This window comes from Fomitopsis serialis (assembly GCF_022376445.1).
Source record: "Fomitopsis serialis strain Sig1Antser10 chromosome Unknown B0H18scaffold_6, whole genome shotgun sequence".
Lineage (NCBI taxonomy): Eukaryota > Fungi > Basidiomycota > Agaricomycetes > Polyporales > Fomitopsidaceae > Fomitopsis > Fomitopsis serialis.
Window position 1 is genome coordinate 548,566 of NW_025954966.1, and position 24,900 is coordinate 573,465.

The following is a 24,900-nucleotide window of genomic DNA, read 5'->3' on the forward strand; positions in this document are numbered from 1 at the left end:
TGTATGTGTGATTATCACTCAGTGAACACGTCCGTACCAAGATGGACGATATGAGTCACGGAGCGGAGAAGCTGCATATGCGGCCGAAGTGAGTAGCGTTTACGTGACTGTAACACGATGGTCCTTACCTCGTCATATGCTTCAAAAGATAGGCCAAACTTGGTCTTCGTTACGTCGCCTTCCCATATAGTCAGCGCATGCGAGTTGAGAACAGACGTGTCCAGGTCCTGGGCAGCGAACGCATCTAACAAGCGATCTGGCGCTGACCTCCCCGACGACTGGCGGCGAACGATGACGATAACTTTGTCATACGAAGAGTCCGATAGGAGATGGGCGAGTACGTGCGACCCAATTCTCCCTGTCGCTCCCGTCAACAGCACAGTCTTGTCCATATCGACTCTTGTGATTACGTTCCGTGAAGGCAAGTCGGATGAGTACTTCTCGAGCATGCACGTCGTTTCGTGCGCCTTCTCCCTTATTGTACGTGCGTCCAAACGGGTGACAGGTTGACTCGGAATGCCAGAAGGATTGGTGATTGACGCGTCAGATGCCTTTTCACGGAACCTCTGGAGATCAGCTAGTGTGATGTCGGCGAGAAGTTGAAGCTGTGAGATGATCAGGTACGGTTCCAAGACGCGCGACAACCTCGTGGCTGACAAAGAGTCCAGACCATAGGAAGTGAGAGGCGCCTCCGGGGAAAGGTCTTCGCTGTCGATGTCGAGCACTTCGCAAATGACGTCGCTTAGGTTGCGTTCCAAGACATCTGATGACACTTGAGAAGTGTCGGAAAGAGTTGCCTTGGGCACGAGGTGGTCGTAGAGAGGGGAATGTCCAAGATTGCTTTGGACAAGGCTCCAGTCAAAGTCCGGGATGTACTGCCACAGAGGGCCTTCACGCAGCTTCAGGAGCGTCTCATGGATGCACTCGCAGAGCTCTGTTAAATTTCGTCAGAATTGATATGTCGCATTTTCCATCTGTATACGCCCACCTTGGCACGTCATTGCCCAGGAGCTCAGATGCCTGTAGCGCGACCATCGTATGCTGTCAGTAGCAGCCACCGTGAGGACCACGCCAGTATCGCTCATCATCGGTGGAACGATAGTAGCGGCATTCGGGTAGCGTCTTGTGAAACCTGTCAAAGCAGTATTTGCACTGGGTGGACATGAGTATGGCAGCGGAGAATCGGCACGGCTTCGTACCTAGAGTAGTTCGTTTGACCAGCATTGCCTGTCATTCCCGCGACGGACGAAAAAAGAAGCATGAAGTCCAACGAATCTATGTTGATGGCTTTCTCCAAAGCTTGAAACGCACCGACTTTGGCGACGAAAGGTCCCTCGAAGGTCTCATGTGTCTGAAGAGGGAAGGTACGATCAATGAGAATGGCAGTCATGATCATGCATCCGCCGATCGGTTTCTTGATTGAGGCCACCAATCCCTTGGTCTGCTCAAATGATGACGCATCGACGGCTTCGGTACGGAGCACTAAGTCGTCCCGAGAGCGTAGATACGCCAAGAGACGCAAAGCGATGAATTCATCCTTCGGCACGAGATTGGCAGTCCCCGAACGGGAAGTGAGGACGATTTCGCGTGCCCCGTTCTGAAAAGCTCACACATTAACACGCACGTGTGGAGAACATCGGACATAAGTCCATACCTGATACATCCAGTGTGCAACGTGCATCCCAAGGCCTCCAATTCCCCCCACCAAGATATACGTCTTTTCGGAGTCAAAGATGGAGGTCTGCAATGGGACTTCCACCGGAGGTGCCACACCGACCATTTGAATAGGAGGGACGAACACCTCGTTAGAGCTGCCACGATCCGAGAGCGCTACCTTCAATGCGTCGCCTACAACCCATGGGTCCTCGGCAAGGACACGCGCCACCCCGCTGCTCGGGTCGTCCCACTGAAATACCTTTCCTGATTGTAGCTCGGTCACAGTCTTGTCGACGTCGCTGCCAGTCATCCGCAGTCTGCCGGAAACAACGAATTTTGGCTGATGAGCAAGCACGGCCCTAGTCTCTGAGGAGCTAGCCTGCGACGGCAGACGCAGAACATGCAATCCACGGTCCTCGTAGAATTGACGTATGTCTTGTCCAATCACTGCATCTGAATGCGTCACAAGAATGTATGAGTCCTGCAATCGCTGTGGGTCGCTACAGATGGCAGGTCCAACGGCTAGTGTTGCGATGATTGCAGCAAGCGCAGGAGGACCGCGCTGGAGATCCTCGCCAGTCCCCAATTCGAGCAGGCTCCCGCGATGGGCGACGATGTGATTGGTCAGCGGCTTGAATGTGATACCAAGATAGTTGACGGAGGAGCCAGCCACATGTCCGACGAATATCCAGCACGAAGAGATGGTTGATGTTACTCCTGTAACCTTGATAAGAACGTGCCCAGGTGGAACCGCCGGTTTTGACACCTGCGAGAGGGTAGAATGTTGGTATACCCACGGCGCCTCAGAGTCAAAGGCAGTGGTCCGCCTTGGCGCGGAGGACGCTATTAGCCTAGGAGCGCGAACTGAGCCATCCTCGTTCAGGAGCATTTCATGTTCGGCAAGTGGATGTGCACAGAGCGACCGTGCTGCCTCGTCATGCTCTCCAAGAGGCCAAGATGAGGGGAAGACGATACAGAACACACGCCACGACGGGTACTCTTTTCGGAGAGACCTCGTGAAGCCAAGGATCGCGTCGCCGTCCGTGCCTTCGCGAGTAATGAAGCACAGTGACTCTCTGTCCGATGTGTTCAATGAGCAGATGGCTTGCTGGAGCTTCGTTATCTCGTTCCCTCGATGGTACTGAAAGACGCGAAGATCGCAAATCTCATCCTCTAGTGACTGCCGTGTCCATCATTTAGCATGGTCCAAGAATGCGAGGGCACACTGTACATACGCTGTCGGTGTTCTCTGACGTCTTCGCGCTGAGCACACCAATACCGGGCTGCGACGACTTGTGGAGATGGATGCCAAGCTGGTGATGCGCCATCTCGTACCGGTTGCGCACAAGAGGTGGCGCTCGCCCATGGGCGGCCACTTCAAGCGCCTGCACAGTGCAGAGCGTCTCACCGTGTTCATTTGTAAGCTGGAAGTCATATGTGAGGGACTCTGGCATGTCATGAGCATATACAGTCTAGACACAGGGTACATATTGAAGTGCTCACCAGGTGTCCATCTGACGAAGACACCATAGGCGTAGATCCTCTCAGGAATCCCTTGCGCGAGTGAGTCATGGAGAATCAACGCGCCGACTTTCGATGGGAGGTAATACAAGCCGTGTGCGACGGCGCCGGTGATCCACGGGTGCACAGCAACATGAAGGGCAGCATCCAAGATTGCAGGATGTAGTCGGTAGTCTGAAAGGCTGAAGACCAGTGGTCAGACTATAACGAACACACCAGACAGCCACCACTTACTTGTCCAAGTCATCTCCTGCTCCACGCAATTCTATCAAGAGCTCCTCTAGCCCTGACGAGTCAACACCATGATACCAGGATAGCACTCTCTTGTACGAAGGGCCGTAGTTGGCAAATGAACCAAGGCTGTCATAGAAGCTCTTCGTTTCCCGCTTTGTCAGTCGAGCACGTATGTCGTCCAGAGGTACTATAGAGGACGTTGCGTCATCTTCGCGTTCCTTAGAGAGATAACCGGTCGCGTGAACGCGGTGATACTGGCAGCGATGTCAATTCCTCTCTATGTGATGCGAAAACATGCACTTACAGTCGGAGGCCACATTTTTGTGAAATCAGCCCCAGCGGCGCTACAAACTCTCCATTTGGATCCCTCCAATTTAACGTCGATTGGTGTCGGAAGTTCCCCAGAGAGCGATAGCATTGAGTGGAATTGTACATCCCACAGCCTCCATGCCCCGAATTCGAGTGCCTGAGACATACTGATTAGCTACTCATCATGGATGACATGTACGCTGTACGCACCATTTCCAAGAAGCCTGACGCAGGCATGATGGGCTCATTTTTGATGATATGATCCGCTAAACCGGGATGCGTCTGCGTATTTATCCGAAGTTGAGGATAGTTGAGAGGGCCATTCCGAGCCTGTCTCTGTCGGGTGATCTCGAAGGTCGGAGCCACATACGGAACTTCCTTCCGCATGAACGGGTACTGCGGGAGAGCTGCTCCCTGACTCTCCGCCGTGCCATACAGAACATCCATGTCCACGCCCGAGTAGCCTGCACATGCCAACTGCCCGACAAAGTCAATAATCGGTGTCAGTTCACCGACCTCTACGGACTTGGACCGCTTCAACGGACTCAGCACCGTCGCGCCCTCCCCACATTGGCGGCGATGTACCCAGAAAGTACAGGGTGAGGACCAAGTTCAACGAAGATTGCCCGTGGGTGCCGAGCTTGAATGGACGTCACAGCGAGATCGAACATAACCGGCCCAAGTGTGTTATTCCAGAAGTAGGGGGCGTCGAAGGGCGCGCTCTGAATATCGCCAGAGAGGGTAGAGAACGTTTCCACCTTAGTGGATCCGATGCTGTGCGTCTCGAACACCTTCCCGACCAGCTCTTCGTACTCGGCTTGGCAGAATGTCATCATCGAGGAGTGCACAGCTACGCGCGTGCGCAGACTAGTTGCCAAGATTCCGGTTGCCTTCGCTCGCTGCACGGCCGACGAAACATGTTGCGCAGAGCCAGATAACGTGACGGCGTTTGGGGCATTGAAACATCCGATCTCCAAGACAGCGGGTCCGAGCTCTGCGATGACCTCAGCAATGATCTCTTTCGCCAGCTCGGAGGAGCAAGCCAACGCTGCCATAGTGCCGCCATGTCCTTCCAATGCTTCCATCACCTGGCCCCTTGCTATCGCAAGCTCGACCGCCATCCCCTTTGAGGCCGCGCCCGACGCATAGAGGACTGCTGTCTCGCCTGCAGAATGGCCAACCACTACATCCGGCTTCACGCCGATGGCAGCGAGGGTCTCAACAAGTGCGATTTGCAGGATAGTTAGCGCAGGAAGGGTGATGGAGGCCGGCCAGACATCTCCCAGGTTATCGGGTATGTTGGAGTCGTCGAAGAGACCGATATGGGTGATTAGGGACTTGCCGGTCACTCCAGCATACACATGGTCGAGCTCTACAACAGTGTCGTGGAACGGCACACACGTCTTGAACAGCTCGCGGCCCACTGCGAAGTTGGAGTTAGTCACTCTGAACGTGACCCATTCACCAAGAAGCATACTGACTGTTCCAGTGCTGCGGGCCCTGTCCGGAGAAGACAAACACGACCTCCGGTGTGATTTTTGGCGTAATCACTGGCTCTGAGAAGCGGGGGATCTGCCCCTCAGGGGTCACAGAATATGCTTTCCACAGCATCGACCGTGCCCGTCGACCGAGCACACGTCCAACTTGCATGCGATCGCAATCGACAAGGACGCTCTTCAGTGATTCGCCGACAGCCGAGGCAGACCGCGGTGATAGACCCCCTGCAATCAGGAGCAACGGCATCATCGACCTCCCGCACGACCATATACGCGGCACGTCACCCGTATTGGATGTATGGGACTCTATGACGCAGTGCCCATTCGCACCGCCAATGCCTGAGCTCGACATCGCAATAAGCGCATGGCCGGAGGGTGAGCAGATGGCCAGCTTCTCTGAGGTGACAGGCACGCGCATGTTGTATTCCGCCCATCGAATTGCCGGGTTCGGGACGGAGAAATTGACGGTCGGCGGAATGACGCCGTGCTCGATGATATGGCAAACTTTGCAGAGAGACGACAGAAACGCCGCGATTTCAGTGTGGCTGCAGACTACTTGAATATAGTCGACATGAGTCAAGACTAACAGACATACCCAATGTTTCCCTTCACGCTCCCGACCAGAAGCTCAGCATCTCTCCTGAACTGGGCGCCTACCCAGTTTGCTTCGGTTGGATCGCCAGATGCCGTGCCTGTTCCATTGCATGAGTTGTATGCAGGATATCAAAGGAGGGGAAGTATATACCGGTCGCATGCAGCTCAATAAAGTCTACCTCTCTTGGAGACCGTCCGGCCTGCGCGAACGCACGGAGCATAGCATCCTGCTGTGCGGAAGCAACTGGCGCACTAATTGGTGCTAGCGAACCAGAAGAATTTACACCAGTCCCAAGAATCTATAACCACTGTTTTAAACAAGGCGCGAAGTTAAAGGTTTCGGAGCAACTCGACGCACAGCAGCATAGATTCTATCACAGTCGCGGAGCGCCGCATGGAGAGGCTTCAGCACAATCGAGACGACCGCCTCGCCGCGGCCGAATCTGCGAGCATTCATCAGTCAAGAAACGTCACACGATGACGTAGAAGAGAAGTATTACCCATTAGCAGAAGCATCGAAAGGCTGGCTTTTCCCGTCGGGAGACAGGATACCTGCCTGGTGTACAGAAGCCATTCTGAAAACCTTTCGAATGATAGAGTAATTGTCAATGCTCCATTCTGATACGCGGTGATAGGCGCTTGCATGCGCACCTGTGGTTCAGCTGGCAGCCGCCAACAACGGCTGCTTCGCAGTCGCCGTTCCGTAACGCTTGAACAGCTAGGTGTGTAGCATACAGCGTCGAGCTGCATGCTGTATCGAGCGGTATGGTCGGTCCACGGAGATCGAGATGGTAGGAGACACGATTTGCTACCATAGATGGCGCCCAGGAAGGTGCTCCGCGAACTTCCATGTCATCCTGCAGTGACGAAGTCAACGAGATGCGTAGAATATATATGACGTAAAGACTTACGTGCCCAGATACAGAGAATATATCGTGAGACACCGCTGACATATAGCAACCCACATTCTGCCCTCTGTAGTCAATCCCTGAGTCAACCAATGCCAGAAACGTAGTCTCCAACAATTTGCGCGTTCCCAATGTCATTAGTCTGGCATCCTTGCCGGCGATACCAAATTCAGTCGGATCGAAAAGGTCGATATTCTTGAGGAATGCGCCTGTATCCGTCACCACTTGACCGGGAGCTGTCCCTTTGAGCCTGGAGCTCCTCCATCAGCATTGAACGCCAACATTAGGATCCTAAGGTCGTACGTGTGCACATTGAAGCGCTTTGTCGGTATTTTCTCGTACGCCTCTCCGCCTTGTATGAGGAAATCATAGAATGACTTGTAGTCAAGGTTTGAGTCGCTACAACCGCCGCTTGGGAGTTCGGCGGAGATACCAACCTGTGCACGTCGGAATCGTTCAGCTCGAGTAAACGCACCAATAGATTGCCTGTCGAATCACTGACTATAGCGACTGGAAAGCCTTTCCCTGAGTGAGACATGGCAACGCTAGCGGCCGCTTCCGCTGAACCGTAGAGGCCGGCGAACAAACCTGACTTATAGTTGAGATGGGGTACAATCCGTTCGACAATCACCTTTATACGTCGTAGGTGAGTACAGATTGGCTTCGATGTTTGCATCTGAGTGTCGTACTTGGGTTCCCCTCAACGCGACTACATTGACATGAGAAGCAACGGCACCACCCGTGTACAACGGAGTTGGATTCCAGCACTCAGCTATCTAGTAGGAAAGGTGCTTCCATCAAATTGTGAGCTACCTGCGATCCCGTCAATTCGCATTCCATGACAGAAACGTACTGATGAAATACTGTTTTGACACCTTCACTTGATGTCCATGTGCACGCCGTGATGCTTGCTAGAACCAGTAGAAGCGGTGCCAGAAGATTCGCCCTGACCAAACGACGAGCCATTTCTGGCTATGACTCGGATGTTCGTAAGGTGTGGCTCCGTGCCGAAGTAACCAGCAGAACATCTAACCTTCTGGCGCAACAATGAGGGGCTCGCCTCAAAATGCCTTCGGCGCCATTTGGTATCATGTCGAAGTAGCATCCAGCGATTAGGGTAATCAGTTATGGTTCCAAGCGTTGTCAAACGCTACCTAGGGACAATTGGTCCGACCCAACTGCACTGGCAGGAGGTCGAGGTGATCGTGACGAGGTCAGAGGCGTGAGTTACTTACAGTGAGTACGTGACGCCCCGGTGACGCCACCAAGTGTCGTGCATTCGGAGTTCAAAAGGTGATTGCTGTATCGGGCCTAGATCTTGGCTCCCTCTCTGCTCCGAGTGCCACATGCCACTGTTGACTACTTATCCTACTAAGTCGACCGATGTCAGGTAAGCTTATCCAGGTCCTGCAAGTAGGTAAGTATTAATGCGTACTTCCACTCCCTGGCCATCCGATGTCGGGGAACCCACGAAGCAACCCCATTTCCCACCACACAGTCCAAGCGCTTTGAACATCTCAACTTGAAGTCTTACCGCCAATGCCGAAAACATGACGGACGCGGGAAGACTGATCTAAGTATCAATCAAAATGGACTGATCAGCACGTTGGATGCGAACACCGGCTTCGGTATTGTTGACAAAACTTGGAATTCTCTTAGAGTTGATCATTTTGTGTACGATGTAAGTGATGCGTGGGTAGCGGCGAGATGTTACGGTCCGATTTGAGTACTTGAGTGCTGACCTGAACGTCGACAACGCCCGCGTCATTTGTAGTGACACCTGCTATACATAGATGCATCAAGCTTTCAAGGTGGATGTCCGCCGAGAGTGCCGAGAGTGTTTGAGCGTATGGTCGGCGGTCGCATGAAAACTACTCGACTGTCAAAGAGATTCAATCTCGATATCCAGATCGCACAGTGTCTCATACGGTCGTCGATGAACTAGTAGTACTAGTTTATACGTAGTACCAGAGTAGCTTTGGCGAGGTGGCATACTATGTATCTGGGTTCAAGCAGCCTCCCGTACTGATTCGGAAGTACGGTTAGTACTGACCGGTGCCAAACCGCCAAAGTAATGGACCCGCTGGGGTGGACTTGTCCACGTGGACTCCGCGGAGCTGGACTGACCAAACAATGACGCCGATAACGAGCTGATTAGATTCGCATTATATAGTCTACTGACTGATTGTAAACCGTTATTACTGCCCTATTGTCACTGATCACAATGTTTCTTACTAGTAGTCTGACCAACTGTTTCGTGATATGCAGCGAAGCGCATTAAGCCGTGTACACATTTTCGCGTCGACGGGTACAAGTAGATACCGTAATGAAGTAGCCTAATGTATTTTAGTGATGTTGGTCCCAAATCAGCATGCTATGGCGTGAGTATGACTCGGATGATCCGCGAAATTGCTAACAGTGAGGGCAGGCGGTAGGCTCACGGCGGGCGAGCAGGCGAGGGGGCGGGTGTGCCGGACAGGGGTGCAGGTGCTGTGCGAGCGGGCAGGTGCATGAGCGAGCGGATGGGCGAGCGTGTGCAGACCGGCAAGTGCATGGGCGAGCACGCAGACAGGCAGGGCAGTAATGGGCCATGATGGGCAGCAGCGGATGCTGCTCGTCGTGTGTGGGCACCACAAACGACCATGTGGCAGGCTGCCGGTGATGCGCTCGTGTCCTCGTACGCGTCGAGAGCGGTTGTTGGCGCGACAGACCAGGCTTGTGGGCGTGTTTGCGCACGGCGGGCACATGGCGAGCGCCTGTATGGCGGAGGCGGATGGACATCCGCCAGCGCACGCATGACGCGAGGGGTTCATTGACCTCGCCGGTTTGTCACGGTCGCGTGGGCTGGCAGGTGGTCGCGTGGGCTGGCAAGTGGCCGAGTGGATGAGTGGGCGGGTGAGCGGGTGAGCGAAAGCAGGTGGGTGCCCAAGTGCCCGAGCATACGAGTGAGCGGGGTCGATGTAGATGGCTGCGATTGCTCGGTAAGCCCTTATGTATGTGCTGCGCGAGTGCACGTACCAGCGTGCCTGGCAGACGTTCATCGCGGTCCTGTTCGCTGAGTTGGGTCTTGGGCATGCCGTGTCGGTATGCGGCGAGCTGGCCCTCGCCGTACCCGAATGCGTCTGTGCGTGATATATCCCATCCACAAGCAACCGGCTCTTGCTAGCGGGTCCGCGCGCGGCATGTTGAGGCTCGTTGAGTCGTGAGGCGCATACCTGGTGAGTTTGCGCTGGCGGGCTTGTGTCGCTTGCGCACGCGCGCATCGGAGTCGTCTTCACCGCGCTCATGCGCATTGGGCATGCGCGCGAGCGGCGCTGGGGCCGTCTCCGTCGCGTTCGTCTCCGTCCGGTCGTCCTTGGTGGGCATTAATCGCTTGTCAGGGTCAGCTACCGGGTCGAGGTGACAAGCAGGGAACTCACCTGGTTTGTTGACCCTGCTGACTACAACCACCTTCCCTCCCTGCACGACCATTCTTTGCGAGCCTCCACCGATGCCCCTGGCACGTTGTTAGAGCTCGTTGCATTTGTGTACGGCGCGGTCCCGGGTCTTGAGGCTACCTTGCGCCGTAAAAGGCTGTACAGTCGTTTGCATAATGGTTGTCGCATGCGCGCGACGAGAAATTTGTTTGGCCTTCTTTGGCTGGCCCCGACGCACCACCGGAGCTGGTCAATCCCGTTGTTTGCACAGAGTGTGCGGGGTAGTTAATGATAGTCTGTTCTCAACGCCGGCCACGAAACCCAGGACACCTAGCCTGCATCCTCGCCACAGAATATGGAGGGTATTTAGCAAGATACCAGGTATCCCGAACATTTCGGACGAGGGGCCCAGATGCTGTGGTCGTTCCGCCGATGTGTGCCGTGGGGCGTGGAGCCCCGGCTCCACCTATGCTGGTCAACGCGAAGCGACAACCATTATGCAAACGACTGTAATCTTATCGCCTTTGTTTGGACTCGTCACGTGCTTCGTGGAGTCCACGGGAGTCCACCGTGGACAGTCCACCCCAGCGGACGGCTTGTTCTCCAAACCGCCGGTTCTGCGATCGCGCCATCTATCAGGAAAACAGGGTCTGAACCTTGTCTCTGAGATGTCAATGGCAGATCGAAGACGATTCATCTTCCAGCAGTACATGTCTTTGCAGGAACCACCGACGTCTAGAATAATGGTTTATTTTCCGGAAAGTAACTACTGAATTTGACGCTAGTCACCTAGCCTAGACTTCCTCCCCACGCTAGTTATATAACTGCATGACAACCGCTAGGTACGTTCTCCCCATCTTCAACACCGTCGCCTTCTTACATGGCTCCGCAGGACATGTCAACCCCTCAGAGTGATATGGGAACGGTTGTCGCTCCCATACCACACACGGAGAGAAAGTATCAGTCGTATCCTGGCAGCAACTATGTCCTACCGTCAGACGCTGCGGAGAAAGAAAGGTAAGGCGCGGCTTTCACAGTATGACACTCACCGCCATAAGCTAATGCATGTCTCTGCAGGCTCGCCCTGCAACATCGGCTGCTCCTGCACGTCCTAAACAATCGTATTATCATGCCCGATGTCACGATAGGTCCGGCCGACCATATTCTGGACAGCGGGACGGGAACTGGTGTGCCTTGTCCGATTTGTCTGTGTTCTGTAGCTAACGCCCTTTGATAGGCATATGGTTGCTGGACGCGATGAAGATCGTCCCTGAGACCACTGTCCTACATGGTCTCGACATCGAGCCTGGACTCTTCCCGCGGGAAGATCACGCCGTCGTCTCGCGCGGAAACGTACATTTCCACGTCGGTAGCTGCGCTGCAATGCCGTCCGACTGGAACGGCAAGTTCAAGCTCGTGAATCAGCGTCATATGATCGCGGCGCTGCGCAAAGAGGAGTGGGAAGGGTCTATCCAAGAGATCTTCCGGGTTCTAGAACCCGGCGGCTGGGTGCAGTTGGGCGAGGTTGGATACTGGAAGGCAGGCCCGGAGACGGAGAGATTCAACGCGATGGCGACAACCGTGGCCAAGGCGAAAGGCCTGGTCCTCGACTGTGCCGTTCAAATCCCCGACTTGCTTCGCGAGACCGGGTTCTCACGAATCAGTGTTGAGCCAACACTGATCCCGCTGGGATACACTGGAGGGGAGCTTGCTGCTGACGGTCGCAAGAACTGGATGGCAGTCTTCCGTGGTCTGAAAACTCCTATACTCAAGGCCGGGGGCTTCGGTCATGTAAGCTCGGAAGCCGACTTCGATTCGATGATGGACAAGGTGGAGAATGAGTGGCAGAACTCATCGGACGCGGAGTTACAGAACAACGTGATCTGTGCCCAGAAACCATTGATATGAACGCGATCTGCAAATGACCTGTATAGTATTCCCTGATGTCCGACGCTTGTAACAATAGTACGCCTGTCAGTTCGATGGAAACGGTGTTTCTTCGTCACGACTCACACAGTAGCGACGGTGCACACGTCTACTTGTCCGTCATCCAGAAATCGGCCTTGCATATGAATGACGATTGCAGTAAACAGAACACACATAATAGTTTCGCGATACGGTCTGCGGCTGATCACAAGGGCCAATTGGCAATATCAATGACTGATATCTGAATATTAAGCCTTTCTGGATGAGGACGCACATTTGATTGTATCATCCATGTGCACTGTGCATCTGGCAATGGCATGTCGCAGGCGGCGTCGTTGACTGTAGCGCGGGCGAAGTACCGCACTCACTCGTCCAACTTGAACTGTGACAGAATTGTCACGAACCGCGTTTCCTGGAACTGAAACTAAAAGGCATGCATGAAGTGGAAGTGTACGCACCTGCGTGGCCTGAGATAGTAGGCAATGTGAGGCACATGAGCATGAACAGGTACCAGAATGGGAAAGCAGTGCGTGGAAGGTATCCGGCGCCTAGTGTGCCGCGGAAGCAAACGAAGCGAATCCGAGAACGGAGGCAAAAGGGCCCGGGTAGGAAGGAGCTCGCAACACCGGGAGCGGTGTTACACTCCTCCCCGATCTGAAGAAGACCATGGTCGTCGATGTACAGTAGTAGTCCCCCATTCTATGAGTTCATTCGAAGCCAGCTGCCAGGTAGTCGTCAAGAGCAACACATTCAGAGACGAGGGAACCGGTGAACCAACTGTCACTCTCGGGGACATAGCCCGGCCATCGAACAACATACTGGTACCCGCGCCCGCAACGGCGATGGCCGAGTAATCACTCGTTCCGCCGTTCCTGCTGACCATCTTCCATTACCACTGGACCACTGACAGGGCGGAGAAGCTCACAGCTCGGGAACAGCCTGCCATCGTCCCGGCGATAGGATCGAAGCAACGAGGAATGGAACGTGTTGAAGATGCCCAGGGACTCGGACTCTGGAAGATTAAGAGTGTAAGTAGAGGAATCCGGCGACATCGTATCCGAGTCGCGCCATGTACGTCGCGATAATCACCACGCTGCATGATATAATCACGCCGGTCTGCAATTCAAGCGAGAAGGGAAGGTCAATTGTGTATCGCTTCTTATAGACCACATAGATCACTCATCATTTCCCTTCATCCGTAGTCCATGTGTATGACCGAGATTCCGCTTGACGGGCAAACGAATAATAACATATAGTATCATCGAAGAACCCGCCGCTCGTGCAACAGTATGATGAACGGAGACTATTGACCGTTTGAACATCAGACTTTTGAGACAGATTAGAAGCACGGCCGGGAAACATGCATTCCGTCCATAGTTCCTGTAGGATATGCGGCCGGTGTGTCACGCGTCACGCCTCCCGCAAGTACGAGTGGGACAATTTAAGACGACAGATACGCACCAAGACCCAGTCCATAACTCATACACGTCGGCGCCACGGCCAAGACTGAGAAAGAGCAGTCTCCGTTCCATAATGAAACGCAGACGGGCGTCCTCAATTAGATATTGTACAAGAAGGAATCGCCGCAAGCCTGCACCACCACCTCAATTGAGTTCCTGACTTCCATCAAATTCAGCTCCACCGCTATGGGCGAATTGGATCTCGCTCCTCCTCTGCAAATGTCCTAATCTTCTCCATCCAGACGTTCGATCGGGAGATGTCATATGCGGACGTCAACGGAGATAGAAAAGCCTATACTGAGGTGAGGCTGGAGGAGGAGGAAGGAGGAGGATCGATCTCCAACGACACCTGTTCACAGCTGGGTGGCGGAGATTGCCGAACCCACACTTCCCAGGCTGGGGCTCTCACTGAGTCTCACGCTCAGAGTTCCGTTCGTCCTACAGCTGCTTTGACGTCTGACGGTCAACGTCCTGCTAAGTACATAGCCCATAGGCCGGCAGGCGTCTGACATTCGTCCGCCTCCACCTCGGACCTCGACAGATGTGACAGGCTTTATGTACCCTGTCATTCTAATAAGGTGTTCGGAGGCCGCAATCTCGTTCTGCAGCTACCCCGGAGCAGTATTCGTCTTACCAGACCCACCCAATACGCTCGCCTGTCCCATATGGGTTCTGTCAACCTTTGTGGCGCCGCGCATCGTAGATGGGCCCGCATAGTTAAAGTTTGCCGAATGATCTAGACCTCATTGGCTTCAAGTTCTCTATTTTTGCCATAGGTCAAACACTGTCCGCTCTCTAGCGTGGCCGTCGTTCCAAGATCAGTTCCCGGGCATCTTGTCGGACCTCAAGGCCTCACGGCCTCACGACTGATAGTTGATTCCAGTGGGCTACTTGCATTCACATACGTCGACCTTCATACCGACGCGCACGTTACACCATGGAGGCGCCTACAATGTCCAACGGCTGTCTGCAAGGAAAGGATAGCAATTCCGATGTTCCTTCAGTGAGTAATGCTTCAAACAAACACACTTGCACGAATTCGATCAGCGCATCTTGTCTTCTTGCTCAGCTTCTCCCGGGTTCATCACCAAAGTTGTCGTCGACGAGCGAGAGGAAGAACTCATTGGAACAAGACAATACGCGCATCGCAGTCCAGTTCGACCCGGATGACGCTAGCAACCCAAAGGTGATATCTCTCACCTTATGTGCAAAGATGGTCTGATCTCGCTAGTAGAACTGGAGCAGAGGAAGGCGTTGGTACATGACCATTGTCGCTGCTTTCTTAGCCTTCAACGCGTACGTTGAATGGGCTCTCACGACTCTTGTTCGTCCTGACAAGGTTCACTGTAGCTCGCTCGCTTCCTCAGCGCCGTCCGGTATGGCAGACAGACTAATTCAGTACTTTCAGTTCTCGCAGGAACTCGCGACATTGACGATCGCTCTCTTCATATTTGGTTATTGTGTTGGACCCCTATTCTGGGGGCCGCTATCCGAACAGGTTAGAATGATATTTATTGATGGGAAGATTTCTGACGCACATTGGTGCAGTACGGGCTTCGGCCCATATTTTTGGTCTCATTCCCGGTTTACATTGTGGGTGAGACCGCGATCAGTGGCAGTATGCTAACCCACACTCCTGCGTAGTGCTTCACGGTTGGATGCGCGCTGAGCAGAAACACGGTTTCCATCATGCTATTCAGGCTTCTAAGCGGCATGTTTGCCGCAGCCCCAATGTCAAACAGCGGGTGGGTCATCTACTTCCGTAGCTAGATGCTGACCCTCACCATTTTGAGTCTGCTAGAGCACTCATCTCTGATATGTACGTGTATCATGTCGCCATTCGCAAAGTAACTAACCGACTTCATGTAGATGGGACGCACAGACGCGAGGAAAGGCTCTCTCTCTGTTCATCATTGCCCCCTTCATGGCTCCAGCCTGGTGAGAAATCCCTGATCGATGATCCCCTATCGACTTGGCATAGTGATGGTCTACCAGCGGGACAATTTTATCCGGTTACCTCGCACAGTCGATGCTCTCGTGGAGATGGCTCTTCTGGATCATGGCTATCATAGCAAGTCATCCTCCTCCTCCCGGGTTTGCGCAGAGAGACTGACGTTCATGCTGCAGGCCGGCGTGTCTCTGCTCCTGATTGTATTCACGCTACCTGAAACATATGGGTGCGTATGGCCTGTTCTGCTACCTACGGTGACCTAGCGTTCTTAGACCCCGTACTAGGCCTGTCCTGCTGGTCAGAAAGGCTCGTGCGCTGCGTGCGACGACTGGTGACGACCGCTACGTGGCGCCGCTGGAACTCTCGCCCGCCATGTCGATCTCGGCTCGGGCTAGTTACACGGTCAGCATGCCGTTCAAAATGCTCGCGAGGGCGCCAACATTGATTGCGACGACGGTATACATGAGCGTAAGTGCGAAACATTGGCTCCGTTATGAGCTGGAGCTGAAATGGTCGGTGCTTGACAGTTCCTCAACGGTTGCATGTACTTGATGTTCGAAGCATTTCCCGTCGTATACATCGAGGGGCATCACTTTGGAACTGGTAAGTCTGCCATGCTATCTATGGAGGTGTGCTAAAAGGTGTAATCTAGGTGCTGCGGGCCTCGTATGGATCCCAGTGGTGATTGGTATTGTTGTCTCCATCCTCGCGGTTCGTCTCGAGTCAGATCGTTGTATTTGACCCATTGGCTCACATTCCGCATGACTAGCACATCTTCATCTTCGAGAAACGATATGCAAATGCTCTGAGCGGCCGGGGTACAGTCGCCATGAGCCCGGAACTCCGCTTGGAGTCAGCGATATGGGGTGCTCCCCTTTTCGCGCTCTCGTTCTTCTGGTTTGGGTGCGTTCCGGGATCGCTAGCTGAGTATGGAGTACGTTGTGACTTCTCACCGTCGGGCTTGTAGGTGGACGTCAGATCCAAGTATCTCGTATTGGGCGCCGCTAATGGCCGGGCCCGTCATGGGGTTCTCAACCATATGGATATTCGTGAGTGCCATGTTTCCATGTGATCGCTGCGTCTAACATAGCTCCGGTATCGACTGGTACAGCTCGCCTTGTTCAACTACATTGTTGGTAAGAATGCCAGGAATATGTTTCCGGCCAGAGGCTGAAGACTTCTGGGACAGATGTGTATCTCTCGGTGGCCGCTTCGGCGCTGGCTGTGAACACCGTTATCCGCAGCATTGCCGGTGCAGGCTTTCCTGTGAGTGTCGCGCAACTAGCCAGAACCAATCTTTCGAAGTGCGTGCTTGAATATCATTGTTCGCAGCTCTTCGCCTCGCAGATGTATCAGGGACTGAAACCGCAGTGGGCGTCGACCGTCATCGGATGCTTCTCCGTGTTGATGGTTCCAATTCCGCTGGTTCTGCAAAGGTATGAGTTCAACTCTTGACGCAATAAGTCGGCTTCACTTTTTATCTGGCTAGGTATGGACCGATCCTGCGTCGCAAGTCCACATTTGTGCCTGGCTATAATCGTGCGTGAGTGTGGCAGGTCCCGTTTTGGACCCCGGTTCGAGTCTAGGACTATGTCGTACAGTGGTCCGCATAGTCCGAATTTGCTTGTTTCGTTATCGACAGTATCTTTTTTTCTCTGATATACTTGAATGATCTATATCCTGTGTACTTGGGCGCACGATGATATTTGAGTTGGGCACTGTGATGGGCGGCGTCTGCTTGATCATCACCTGATAGGACCGGATCCTGAGGCCGCCATTTGGAGTTTCAAGAACCGAAAGGCCATATGTCGAATTGATGAGTAGCTGAGGGGAAGTAGGACTGTTCAGTGCTCAGGACTCCGGGCTCGCAGGGGCTTGTGCCACGGAGTAAGGCGGGCCTGGGTGACGCGTACGCCTGCAGGCATTCCGAGATCCCCTCCTGAGGCCTGATGGATGGATGATGTACTCAAACGTCCACTCTTCCCATAACCTTGCATATCACATTATCAACCTCGTGTGCTTCCTTGCATAGCGTTGAACCGGCGCCGCGACTGTACGTACCATCGGACTTTTCTTGCTAATAGTTCGAAATGACGCGCCGCGTGGGCTCAAGTGCTAGCGGATATCGCGGTGATAAGCCAGCTACCGTCCAGAGGTTGGTTACTATTGGTACATACTCTGACTGCGTGCACTGGCACCATCTCGGGGGTGACTGGTCCGCGGATATGAAAGTCAAGCTGTCATTCTTCTATGCGGAATGCTACGGTCCTCGACTCTGCTCGGCTCAGCGCTTCGAATTCAGCCCCGACCCTCGAACCCAATCTTCTTCTGTGCCACAAAGTCCGAGTGATCCAATCAGGCAAGTCATGTTGCGGTATATCATGATACGGCACGTACGTACAATAATACCACGCGGTGGGCTGACGATACTTGGCGTAGACTCCTCCTTCATCACAATGGGCTAATCGACTGTTGCCAACTTGAATGTGGTCGACGCGCGATCACGTAGTTGCGAATTCTGCTACGTCTGCAAACATCACGACGGAACCGTCATTGCTACCTAAGCTATAGTACGCCGGTGCCTCCAGGACTCGCACTCAAAGCGCCTTCTCTCTTGAACTTAATTTGGCTTATCAACACGTACCGGGAAGGGTGCCAGGTGCTCGGGTCTCAACATGCTCGGGGTACTACGTGGACGAACTTCGAAGTGTGATACACTGATACACTTCGGCTGACTCCGATACTCCAGGCCATCTGACTCAACATCGTGGAGTTCGAAAGTATCATTCACTACAAGCTGTCTCGGGCTCCCCGGTCAGTCCTTCAAGGCCTCGAGCTCAAGTCCGGCCACCGGTTCCAATCACCATTGGCTCACCACTGGCACGCTCCGAAGTGTATGTCTGCCGCCTGCAAATTCGTTTACTGACCAAGGGTGTTCCTCAGTCGTCAGTGACTGATACAGCCAAGGATGGGAGACCGTTTTCGTATGCTATCACCGTTCCTCTGGTGAAGTGCGTTATGGTCTAGTGAGGCTGTTCATGGCAGCGGGCCAGTGTGGCTGTAGTACATACCGTGCGAATCCTCTAAGTACGAGACTGCGATCTCTTTCAAAGCTTTCATTTGCCAATCATGCAACACTTCACTTGAGCGTATAAGTTAGCGGCGACTGATACCATCGGGGTGTTCTGGAGGGGCTGACAATTAGTGACGGAAGGGACGGGAGCCCTGTCATCGTCAATTGCTTTCAAGAAGCCCGCGGTGGGCTCCTCCTCGTCGGAGTCGCTTGACACGTGTCACGCGTGCCAGCGACCCGCCCTGCGGCGCTCGAGCGTGATGACTCAATGGAATCCCTTCCTCCTCATTTTCCTCCTCACAGGCCTGAAGGCCTGAACTTCGAAGTGTACACGCATCAAAACTTTAGGTCCTCCGATATTCCGTCGGTCGGTGGCCAAATGGACCCTCCTCCTCCAAGTGGCAAGATCTCTTCTGTACTGCGCTATTAACGTTGCAATAACGCTGAGCGCTGATTGCCTCAACTGCGTCTGACGTAGCACAAGTCGTTGTCGTTGATATGAACGATATTTGGACGCGCCGTTATCATCATCTCATCGAAAAGACGTTCCTTTTCCCTCTTTAAGCCTGAGGCAAGCATGGGAAGCCATCGCGAAGCACCCAGCTGCAGTGCATCACATCCGAGTCCTTGATAAGCAGCTATGTATAGGTGTGTACGGTTGCACTGCCAGGCGCGTCGGAGACTAGCGTCTTTGCGCGCTTAACGTATGTCCACAGTTCCTATATATTACCACGAGGAGTGGATTTGCCGCCATACTAAATCCCTTGTGGGCGCACCACAGACATGTCCCAAATACCTCTTGTTAGCGCTAACCTGGCAACTGTAACACTGGAAAGTGTCTTTTACGGGATGTTCCTCGTCCTTTCATCGGCGTCCATATTTTTTCACATATCCCGTGCTGCGTCTTCTCCACGAACTCGACCACGTCGGTTCGCTGCTCTGTGGGGGCCGATATTTCTAGGCTCAATTCTCACTACGATCACGGTGACTGGCGTATGTGGTAGAGCCTCATGCAACATGAATTCACAGTGAGCTCATGGAAAGGCGTTGCTAGCATTGGATCACAACGGTTGTACGGCTATTCGATGCATTTGTCAACTACAATGGCGGCAATTCACCACTTGAGTACTATTCCGCCGTTTGGTTGTCAAGTGAAGCTGCCCAGACATCTTTCCTCATCGCCACACTGGTATCGTGCGATTCTATGCTGGTGCGCATCATCGACATTCACGGTGAATGCAAGCTAACCCCACATTCCAGATCTACCGGCTATGGATTGTCTGGAATCACAACTACTGGGTGGTTATCTTACCGATGTGCGCTGAATTGGTACTCTGCGGTACGGCTATCAAACTGTGGTCCTTCGTATATGTCCTGATTGGATCATTCTATCAGTTGCAGGGATTGTAGCTATCTACCTGCAGACACAGGTACGAGGTAGCATCTTCGCCACTGCCTTGACCCATTGGGTCACCGCATGCTATGCGTGTACTTTCGTGTACGTATTAACCATCATAATATTGATCCCGAGACTGACTCCCTCGATAGGACCAATGTCTACAGCTCGTGTGAGTATCCTGGACCGGCATCTCGACTTATCGACTAATACTACGTTGCTCAGGTGGGATTGCCTATCGTGTCTGGGCGGCACGCCAACGGATGAATCCCTTCAGTGGTCTAAACCTAATGGTGAGTATGATGCGTGAAGTTGCCGGATTCGTGCCATTGTTGACAATTTCTGTCGCAAGGACGTGCTTGTTACCATGGTGGAGAGTGCCGCCATTTACACGTAGGTGATCCCTACCTTATGCATATAGAATGTGGGGTGATATTTGCCTTCTTTCAGGTCGTATACCATCTTTTTCCTCGGCACATATGAGGCCAAAAGCAACCTGCAATTCTTCACCATCGATACGCTCTGTCCTATGGCCGGCATAGCGTTCATGCTCATCAATGTCCGCGTGGGCTTAGGCTGGGCACAACGAGCCAATACCGACTCAATGCCTGCTGCCAACGATTATTTCGGCCGCGGTGGTACTACGCACACAGAAATGTCCTTTGCTATGCGTCCAGTAACAGTGGAAGTTCCGCCTGCGGTTCATCCCTCCTCCCTGGATGACGTAGAGCGATCCCAAGATAAGACGGACTATGGCCTGGGTGCTGGGTTGTAGTCTATTCAAGCACTGGCGTCTCTCAGTGCTCGCAGCTGTGTCTTTAATGTAGATTGTGACATGTACAACGGACACGTAGATTCGGTGTACAAATCGGGTCCCATGTAGCACCCGTGTTGCGTCGTGACTGGAATCTCAAGGTCACGGGAATGAAACAGGCTAAGTTCCACTCAATAGCCTTCCAGCATGGTAGCACAGGTCTTGAGGCTGAGGCCAAAGACGTTGATTAGCAATACGAAGTTCTCCTGCTTTCCTTGGACGGTACGTAACCGTATATTTAAGTAGCACTATACGTGTAACAAAATGTAAGAATGTTCGCTGCTGAACGCTTTCGTCCGTCGAGTTTTCAAATTCCATCGTCCAAGGCTCCGAGTTGGTCGACATCGTCCGAAAGTTGAGCGTGTACCACAAAATACAAGCACGACGTAGGGATGATCGATAAGGCGCACAGCTCACAGGCACTAGCGCTACTTGCGGTTGTGGGACGTTTCGCTGCTAAGGCAGCGTAAAACGCGACTTCGTAATCCTCGCATATACTGAAATTTTGTCTCTGTCGATCCTGTATGATCCCTCAGCCACCCCACTGACTCAAATAGTTCCTCTCGCGCTAGCAGGCAGAACGGAATATATATCGTTCACGGTCGACGCGACGACCCTACGTGTCAAGGTGCTCAAGTTAGCTCTCGCTGACCTGGAACGGTGTCGCAGTAAAGACGCAGGAGGCTGACACTCACGTGTGAGGTGCAATCCTCAGAGAAAGTGCGGTGGAACCTGAGCCCATCGCGAGGGGGTAAGCGGAAACCAAGGCTGTGAACCACATGCTTCACCGTGAGAGGGCGGGCAGTAACGTACAGTTGTACCAACCATATATGCCCTCCGCTTTCAGCGTCCTCCACAAGCAATCGAGGGGATCCCTGTACAGCGCGCCGATGAGGCGGCCACCTGGCCCACGCACCGTCGGCTGATCGTACATGTGGGTGAGCGTCGTATGTGCTGGTAGCACAACGAGGCACTGGCGCCAGGTAAGCGAGAGCCTGGCTAAAAGGAACACGAGACGGATCCGACATGCACCAACACTGCGCCAGAGACGACGCTGCGCGCGGGACGGTCCACGTCTCGTTGCTGTCCGCACTGCCGAGGTTGTGGCGCGCAAGCTGTGTCTTGGTTCACACGTGGCTCGGTATTTGGACCTGCGTGTTCCGGGTCGATGGGGATGGCGCGAGCGTTCGCGTGAGCTGCTAGTGCCAGTGCGACAGGCCAAGAAGGGCGACGGAACGCACCGAGCCACCTATAGTAATAGCGCTGCGTAGGACTGCAGCATGGACGCCACGGAACAAGCCCCTCAGACCGTCTTCGCGAATGATGGTGGAGAACGCATCTAGCGGGCGTTTGTAGAACCGGAGAATATTATGCCTGACGGCGAGGTCAGCCGAGTGTCCGAAGCGAGCATACGAGGCGAGTTACAGTAATCATCGCAGGTCGACACAGACACGCACCTGTGTGTGGGTTTTGACGACAGAAAGCGGGTGTCCGACGGAGGCTGGGGATCTTGGGATGAGCCGTGATCGGATGTTGCCGGCAGGAGAGCGACGCACGGCCACGATTGTCACTCAGAGAGCCTATGACGCCCACTTGTGAGTTCGATTCTTCAGTTGCGATGTCTAAGTATAGATTCGTACACGCCTAAATGCCGGTCTAGTAAGCGAGCTATCCAGCTGCGGGTGGGGATGCGAATGACCTAGCCTGGACTGGCAGCCGTTGACTCGAAGAATGACCTGAGGCTCCGTAATGAGCAGTGGCCACACATTCAGGGAAGGGACCGATAGACGGTACCTGTTAGAGAGTCAATACCAACATCCGTCAATCCACCAAGCCTCTTGTCGTGCCTCGCCACCATGATTTCCGTTCATCGTACTCCCGTGTCTGCTGCTCGAAGAACCCGCGGTCCTCCGCGCGCTCGAGCCTTGCAGCTGCCGCGCCCACATCGATGCCACTCGTGGCGACCATCTCCGTCTCGGTTTCAGGCATCCTCCCGTGAGACTGCGTACTATAGCACATCTGGATTGCTTTCCGCACTCAGGGGGTGCGTTTCGGGTGGGCGTAGTGGTTTCCCATCGTGGAACGCAATGCCTCCTCCGAGTCCGCGCCCTTGCGTGCCCACTCCGGAAGCGGGAAGTTCATGTATGGCCGAGGTTGATACGATCCGAAGGGAGGTTGACGGCGCTGTGACGATCGCAGTACCATCCGCACCCTACTAGTAGGCTCAGCGCGAAGGAGCAGATCCACGCGAGGCAACACTCACTTGAAGACGGATCACACATCCTGGCCCAGCGCACGCCCTTCCACCAACCGAGACCCGAGGCTCCGACGAGCGTGCGACGCGTTGCTTGCGGCACTCGAATCCTGAGCTGTCTTGACGTCGGCGGGCGGGCTGTTGGCGGGAGCTCGGCGCGGAACAACCATCACCAACGGTTTTCTACACCGGGCCAGCGCAGCGATGCTAGCGGAGCCAAGTAAGTACTGGGAGGCATGTTGGGTAGGACGGATGAGGACGGCGAGTGGCATGGCGGTGCTGCAGGCCTGGCTGCTGGTCAAGTCTGCAGGTGACAGGAAGCGTTCCGCCGGGAGGAGACTCGGAGTGGCCGTTGGATCGAAGGTAGCCCGTGGATCAGAATAGATGACGTGGCCAGTCCTGTATCACGGCGCTGCTGTCTTTCCAGTTCGGTATTGCTGGCATCGTGGATAGGGGCGCAAGACGATGCTCTGAGTCAATGGAGCGCGGAGGCAAAAGAGATAGGCGCCGTCGGGTGCACCATCAATGTCGCGTTTAATGCCGTGCTTTGCTTTGCTTACAGTCAGCTGATACAATCGTCCGCAGATCTGCGCTGAGGGTCGCGGGATCAGACAGGAGCAGACTCAGAGCTGTCATAGATTTATCTCCGCGCATGACATATGGGTACATGTGTACACCCCTTAGTAGGCTCCTCCCGCCGATCAACAATCTCGATGCCTACCCGCTGTAGGCGACTACTGCTGTTCAATAGGAGCACTTAGTAGGCGCGGCTTTAGCAGCGCCATCTGCGAGTACAGGGCGGGTGAGCATGACTATGTACTCTAGGGCTTCCGTGCATTGGCTCAGGAAGTGGCCGTGTACGTACTGTATCTGTCGGACGAACTAGACCTTTTGGTCGGATATCGTGTAAGTTACTTGGTGGGACGGGCGAGGTAGCGTCGACCGCTCTCGCCACTATTAAGGCGGAGGAGCCTGAGGGGTTCTAACGGGCTTCTCGGCACTAACGGCGGCGTTCCGATCATGCGTAAGTTGATCCTGTGGTCTCTAAGTGACTCCCTCGCCACAAAGTCCGCAGAACAGATGCATTTTTAGGTGGGACTGAAACTGGAACTCGGCGCGCCAGTTCGTACCTTGTCCCATGCGGCATCGCAAGTCTAAGAGCACAATTCTATTTTTCTATTACGAGACGTGAATGGTGCGTTCTGCGATAGATGAAAGGCCAACGGCGTGTACTATCTGACCTCCAATGAGCCCAACAGTGTAAGTATCACATCGCCTAACCAGCGCCGAGCGCGACGCTGATAGCTCTCTTTTTGACATGCCGATACCTGGGACACATTGAGTCGCGCGTCCAATACAAATCATACCATAAAAACATACCTGTGGGTGTATTCGCCGCGGCGCCGACGCCGGTAAGGGCGACGAACACGGTCATAGCGTATTTATTGGGCGACGCGGCCGTGGCGAAGCTCCTGCACAACAGCATGCATTCAGCAGGTGCCCTTGAGCAGACGACGAGTCGGACGTGCTCACCGGATTGTGAACCAACCCGTCTCGAAGATGAATATGCGCTTGTTGCCGGTCACGTCGGTCATCCCGACCGGAGAGCAGGAGCAAGCTTCCCTGCCATAAGACAACCTGCACGGTGGAACCTTCGTGAGCAGCAATACGACGCTATCCACGTGCTGTCTACAACGTACGAAAGCTGTTCAAAGGCTGCGACTCGGAGGCGGTGAGACAGCGAACCTCAGTCGTGGCGCAACCTGACAGGCTGCTATATCGTGCTAAACGTCAGGTCAGAATTGCAGCGTCGACGCGTCGTCAGTTACCACAGGATATGCCGCTCAGGCTGCCAATATTTCAACGTACGCTCATGCAAGTCGCAAAGCGCA

General features: G+C 53.9%; 7 protein-coding genes across 7 annotated transcripts; 3 read left to right on the forward strand and 4 right to left on the reverse strand.

The window, feature by feature from the left end:
* Positions 1 to 14: 14 nt before the first annotated feature.
* On the reverse strand, positions 15 to 7,256 carry B0H18DRAFT_1082837 (ketoacyl-synt-domain-containing protein; the record flags this gene model as incomplete). Its single annotated transcript, XM_048031594.1, has 22 exons — positions 15 to 510; positions 541 to 934; positions 989 to 1,152; positions 1,200 to 1,597; positions 1,655 to 2,422; positions 2,450 to 2,836; positions 2,888 to 2,939; positions 2,992 to 3,128; positions 3,176 to 3,359; positions 3,412 to 3,665; positions 3,716 to 3,877; positions 3,931 to 4,281; positions 4,317 to 5,143; positions 5,202 to 5,761; positions 5,812 to 5,908; positions 5,962 to 6,109; positions 6,169 to 6,253; positions 6,311 to 6,385; positions 6,462 to 6,667; positions 6,722 to 6,968; positions 7,022 to 7,155; positions 7,194 to 7,256. 22 exons carry the CDS (start codon positions 7,254 to 7,256, stop codon positions 15 to 17), a joined length of 6,189 nt encoding a protein of 2,062 aa, XP_047898361.1.
* A 1,551-nt stretch (positions 7,257 to 8,807) lies between these two features.
* On the reverse strand, positions 8,808 to 10,115 carry B0H18DRAFT_552635 (uncharacterized protein). The gene has a single exon (XM_048038569.1). It carries the CDS (start codon positions 10,009 to 10,011, stop codon positions 9,085 to 9,087), a length of 927 nt encoding a protein of 308 aa, XP_047898362.1. The 5' UTR covers positions 10,012 to 10,115; the 3' UTR covers positions 8,808 to 9,084.
* A 935-nt stretch (positions 10,116 to 11,050) lies between these two features.
* B0H18DRAFT_869986 (uncharacterized protein) lies at positions 11,051 to 12,042 on the forward strand (the record flags this gene model as incomplete). Its single annotated transcript, XM_048040058.1, has 3 exons — positions 11,051 to 11,151; positions 11,212 to 11,321; positions 11,372 to 12,042. The coding sequence occupies 3 exons, from the start codon at positions 11,051 to 11,053 to the stop codon at positions 12,040 to 12,042; spliced, it is 882 nt and encodes a 293-aa protein (XP_047898363.1).
* Positions 12,043 to 14,243: 2,201 nt separating this feature from the next.
* Positions 14,244 to 17,204, forward strand: B0H18DRAFT_552654 (MFS general substrate transporter). The gene is made up of 19 exons (XM_048038570.1): positions 14,244 to 14,523; positions 14,590 to 14,706; positions 14,755 to 14,816; positions 14,871 to 15,018; positions 15,069 to 15,113; positions 15,165 to 15,265; positions 15,322 to 15,339; positions 15,390 to 15,458; positions 15,516 to 15,591; positions 15,648 to 15,697; positions 15,756 to 15,939; positions 15,999 to 16,074; positions 16,124 to 16,182; positions 16,241 to 16,374; positions 16,439 to 16,520; positions 16,583 to 16,607; positions 16,661 to 16,737; positions 16,804 to 16,907; positions 16,961 to 17,204. The coding sequence occupies exons 1-19, from the start codon at positions 14,458 to 14,460 to the stop codon at positions 17,016 to 17,018; spliced, it is 1,551 nt and encodes a 516-aa protein (XP_047898364.1). The 5' UTR covers positions 14,244 to 14,457; the 3' UTR covers positions 17,019 to 17,204.
* Positions 17,205 to 19,327: 2,123 nt separating this feature from the next.
* B0H18DRAFT_1115022 (uncharacterized protein) lies at positions 19,328 to 20,715 on the forward strand (the record flags this gene model as incomplete). The annotated part of the gene is made up of 8 exons (XM_048033203.1): positions 19,328 to 19,537; positions 19,599 to 19,754; positions 19,805 to 19,883; positions 19,940 to 20,042; positions 20,093 to 20,112; positions 20,166 to 20,233; positions 20,293 to 20,333; positions 20,391 to 20,715. The coding sequence occupies 8 exons, from the start codon at positions 19,328 to 19,330 to the stop codon at positions 20,713 to 20,715; spliced, it is 1,002 nt and encodes a 333-aa protein (XP_047898365.1).
* A 730-nt stretch (positions 20,716 to 21,445) lies between these two features.
* Positions 21,446 to 21,727, reverse strand: B0H18DRAFT_869773 (uncharacterized protein; the record flags this gene model as incomplete). The annotated part of the gene is made up of 2 exons (XM_048040046.1): positions 21,446 to 21,486; positions 21,568 to 21,727. Coding segments are annotated over 2 exons (201 nt in total), but the record flags the coding sequence as incomplete, so codon positions are not given.
* A 2,557-nt stretch (positions 21,728 to 24,284) lies between these two features.
* B0H18DRAFT_1115023 (uncharacterized protein) lies at positions 24,285 to 24,603 on the reverse strand (the record flags this gene model as incomplete). Its single annotated transcript, XM_048033204.1, has 3 exons — positions 24,285 to 24,336; positions 24,385 to 24,480; positions 24,542 to 24,603. The coding sequence occupies 3 exons, from the start codon at positions 24,601 to 24,603 to the stop codon at positions 24,285 to 24,287; spliced, it is 210 nt and encodes a 69-aa protein (XP_047898367.1).
* Between the last annotated feature and the right edge of the window lie 297 nt (positions 24,604 to 24,900).

Coding starts and splice junctions, on each gene's coding strand:
- B0H18DRAFT_552635 (XM_048038569.1), bottom strand. CDS start 10,011: ATGCGCATGAGCGCGGTGAAGACGACTCCGATGCGCGCGTGCGCAAGC.
- B0H18DRAFT_552654 (XM_048038570.1), top strand. CDS start 14,458: ATGGAGGCGCCTACAATGTCCAACGGCTGTCTGCAAGGAAAGGATAGC. Junction 15,019..15,068: donor GGGGGCCGCTATCCGAACAG/GTTAGAATGATA, acceptor ACATTGGTGCAG/TACGGGCTTCGGCCCATATT. Junction 16,075..16,123: donor GGGGCATCACTTTGGAACTG/GTAAGTCTGCCA, acceptor GGTGTAATCTAG/GTGCTGCGGGCCTCGTATGG.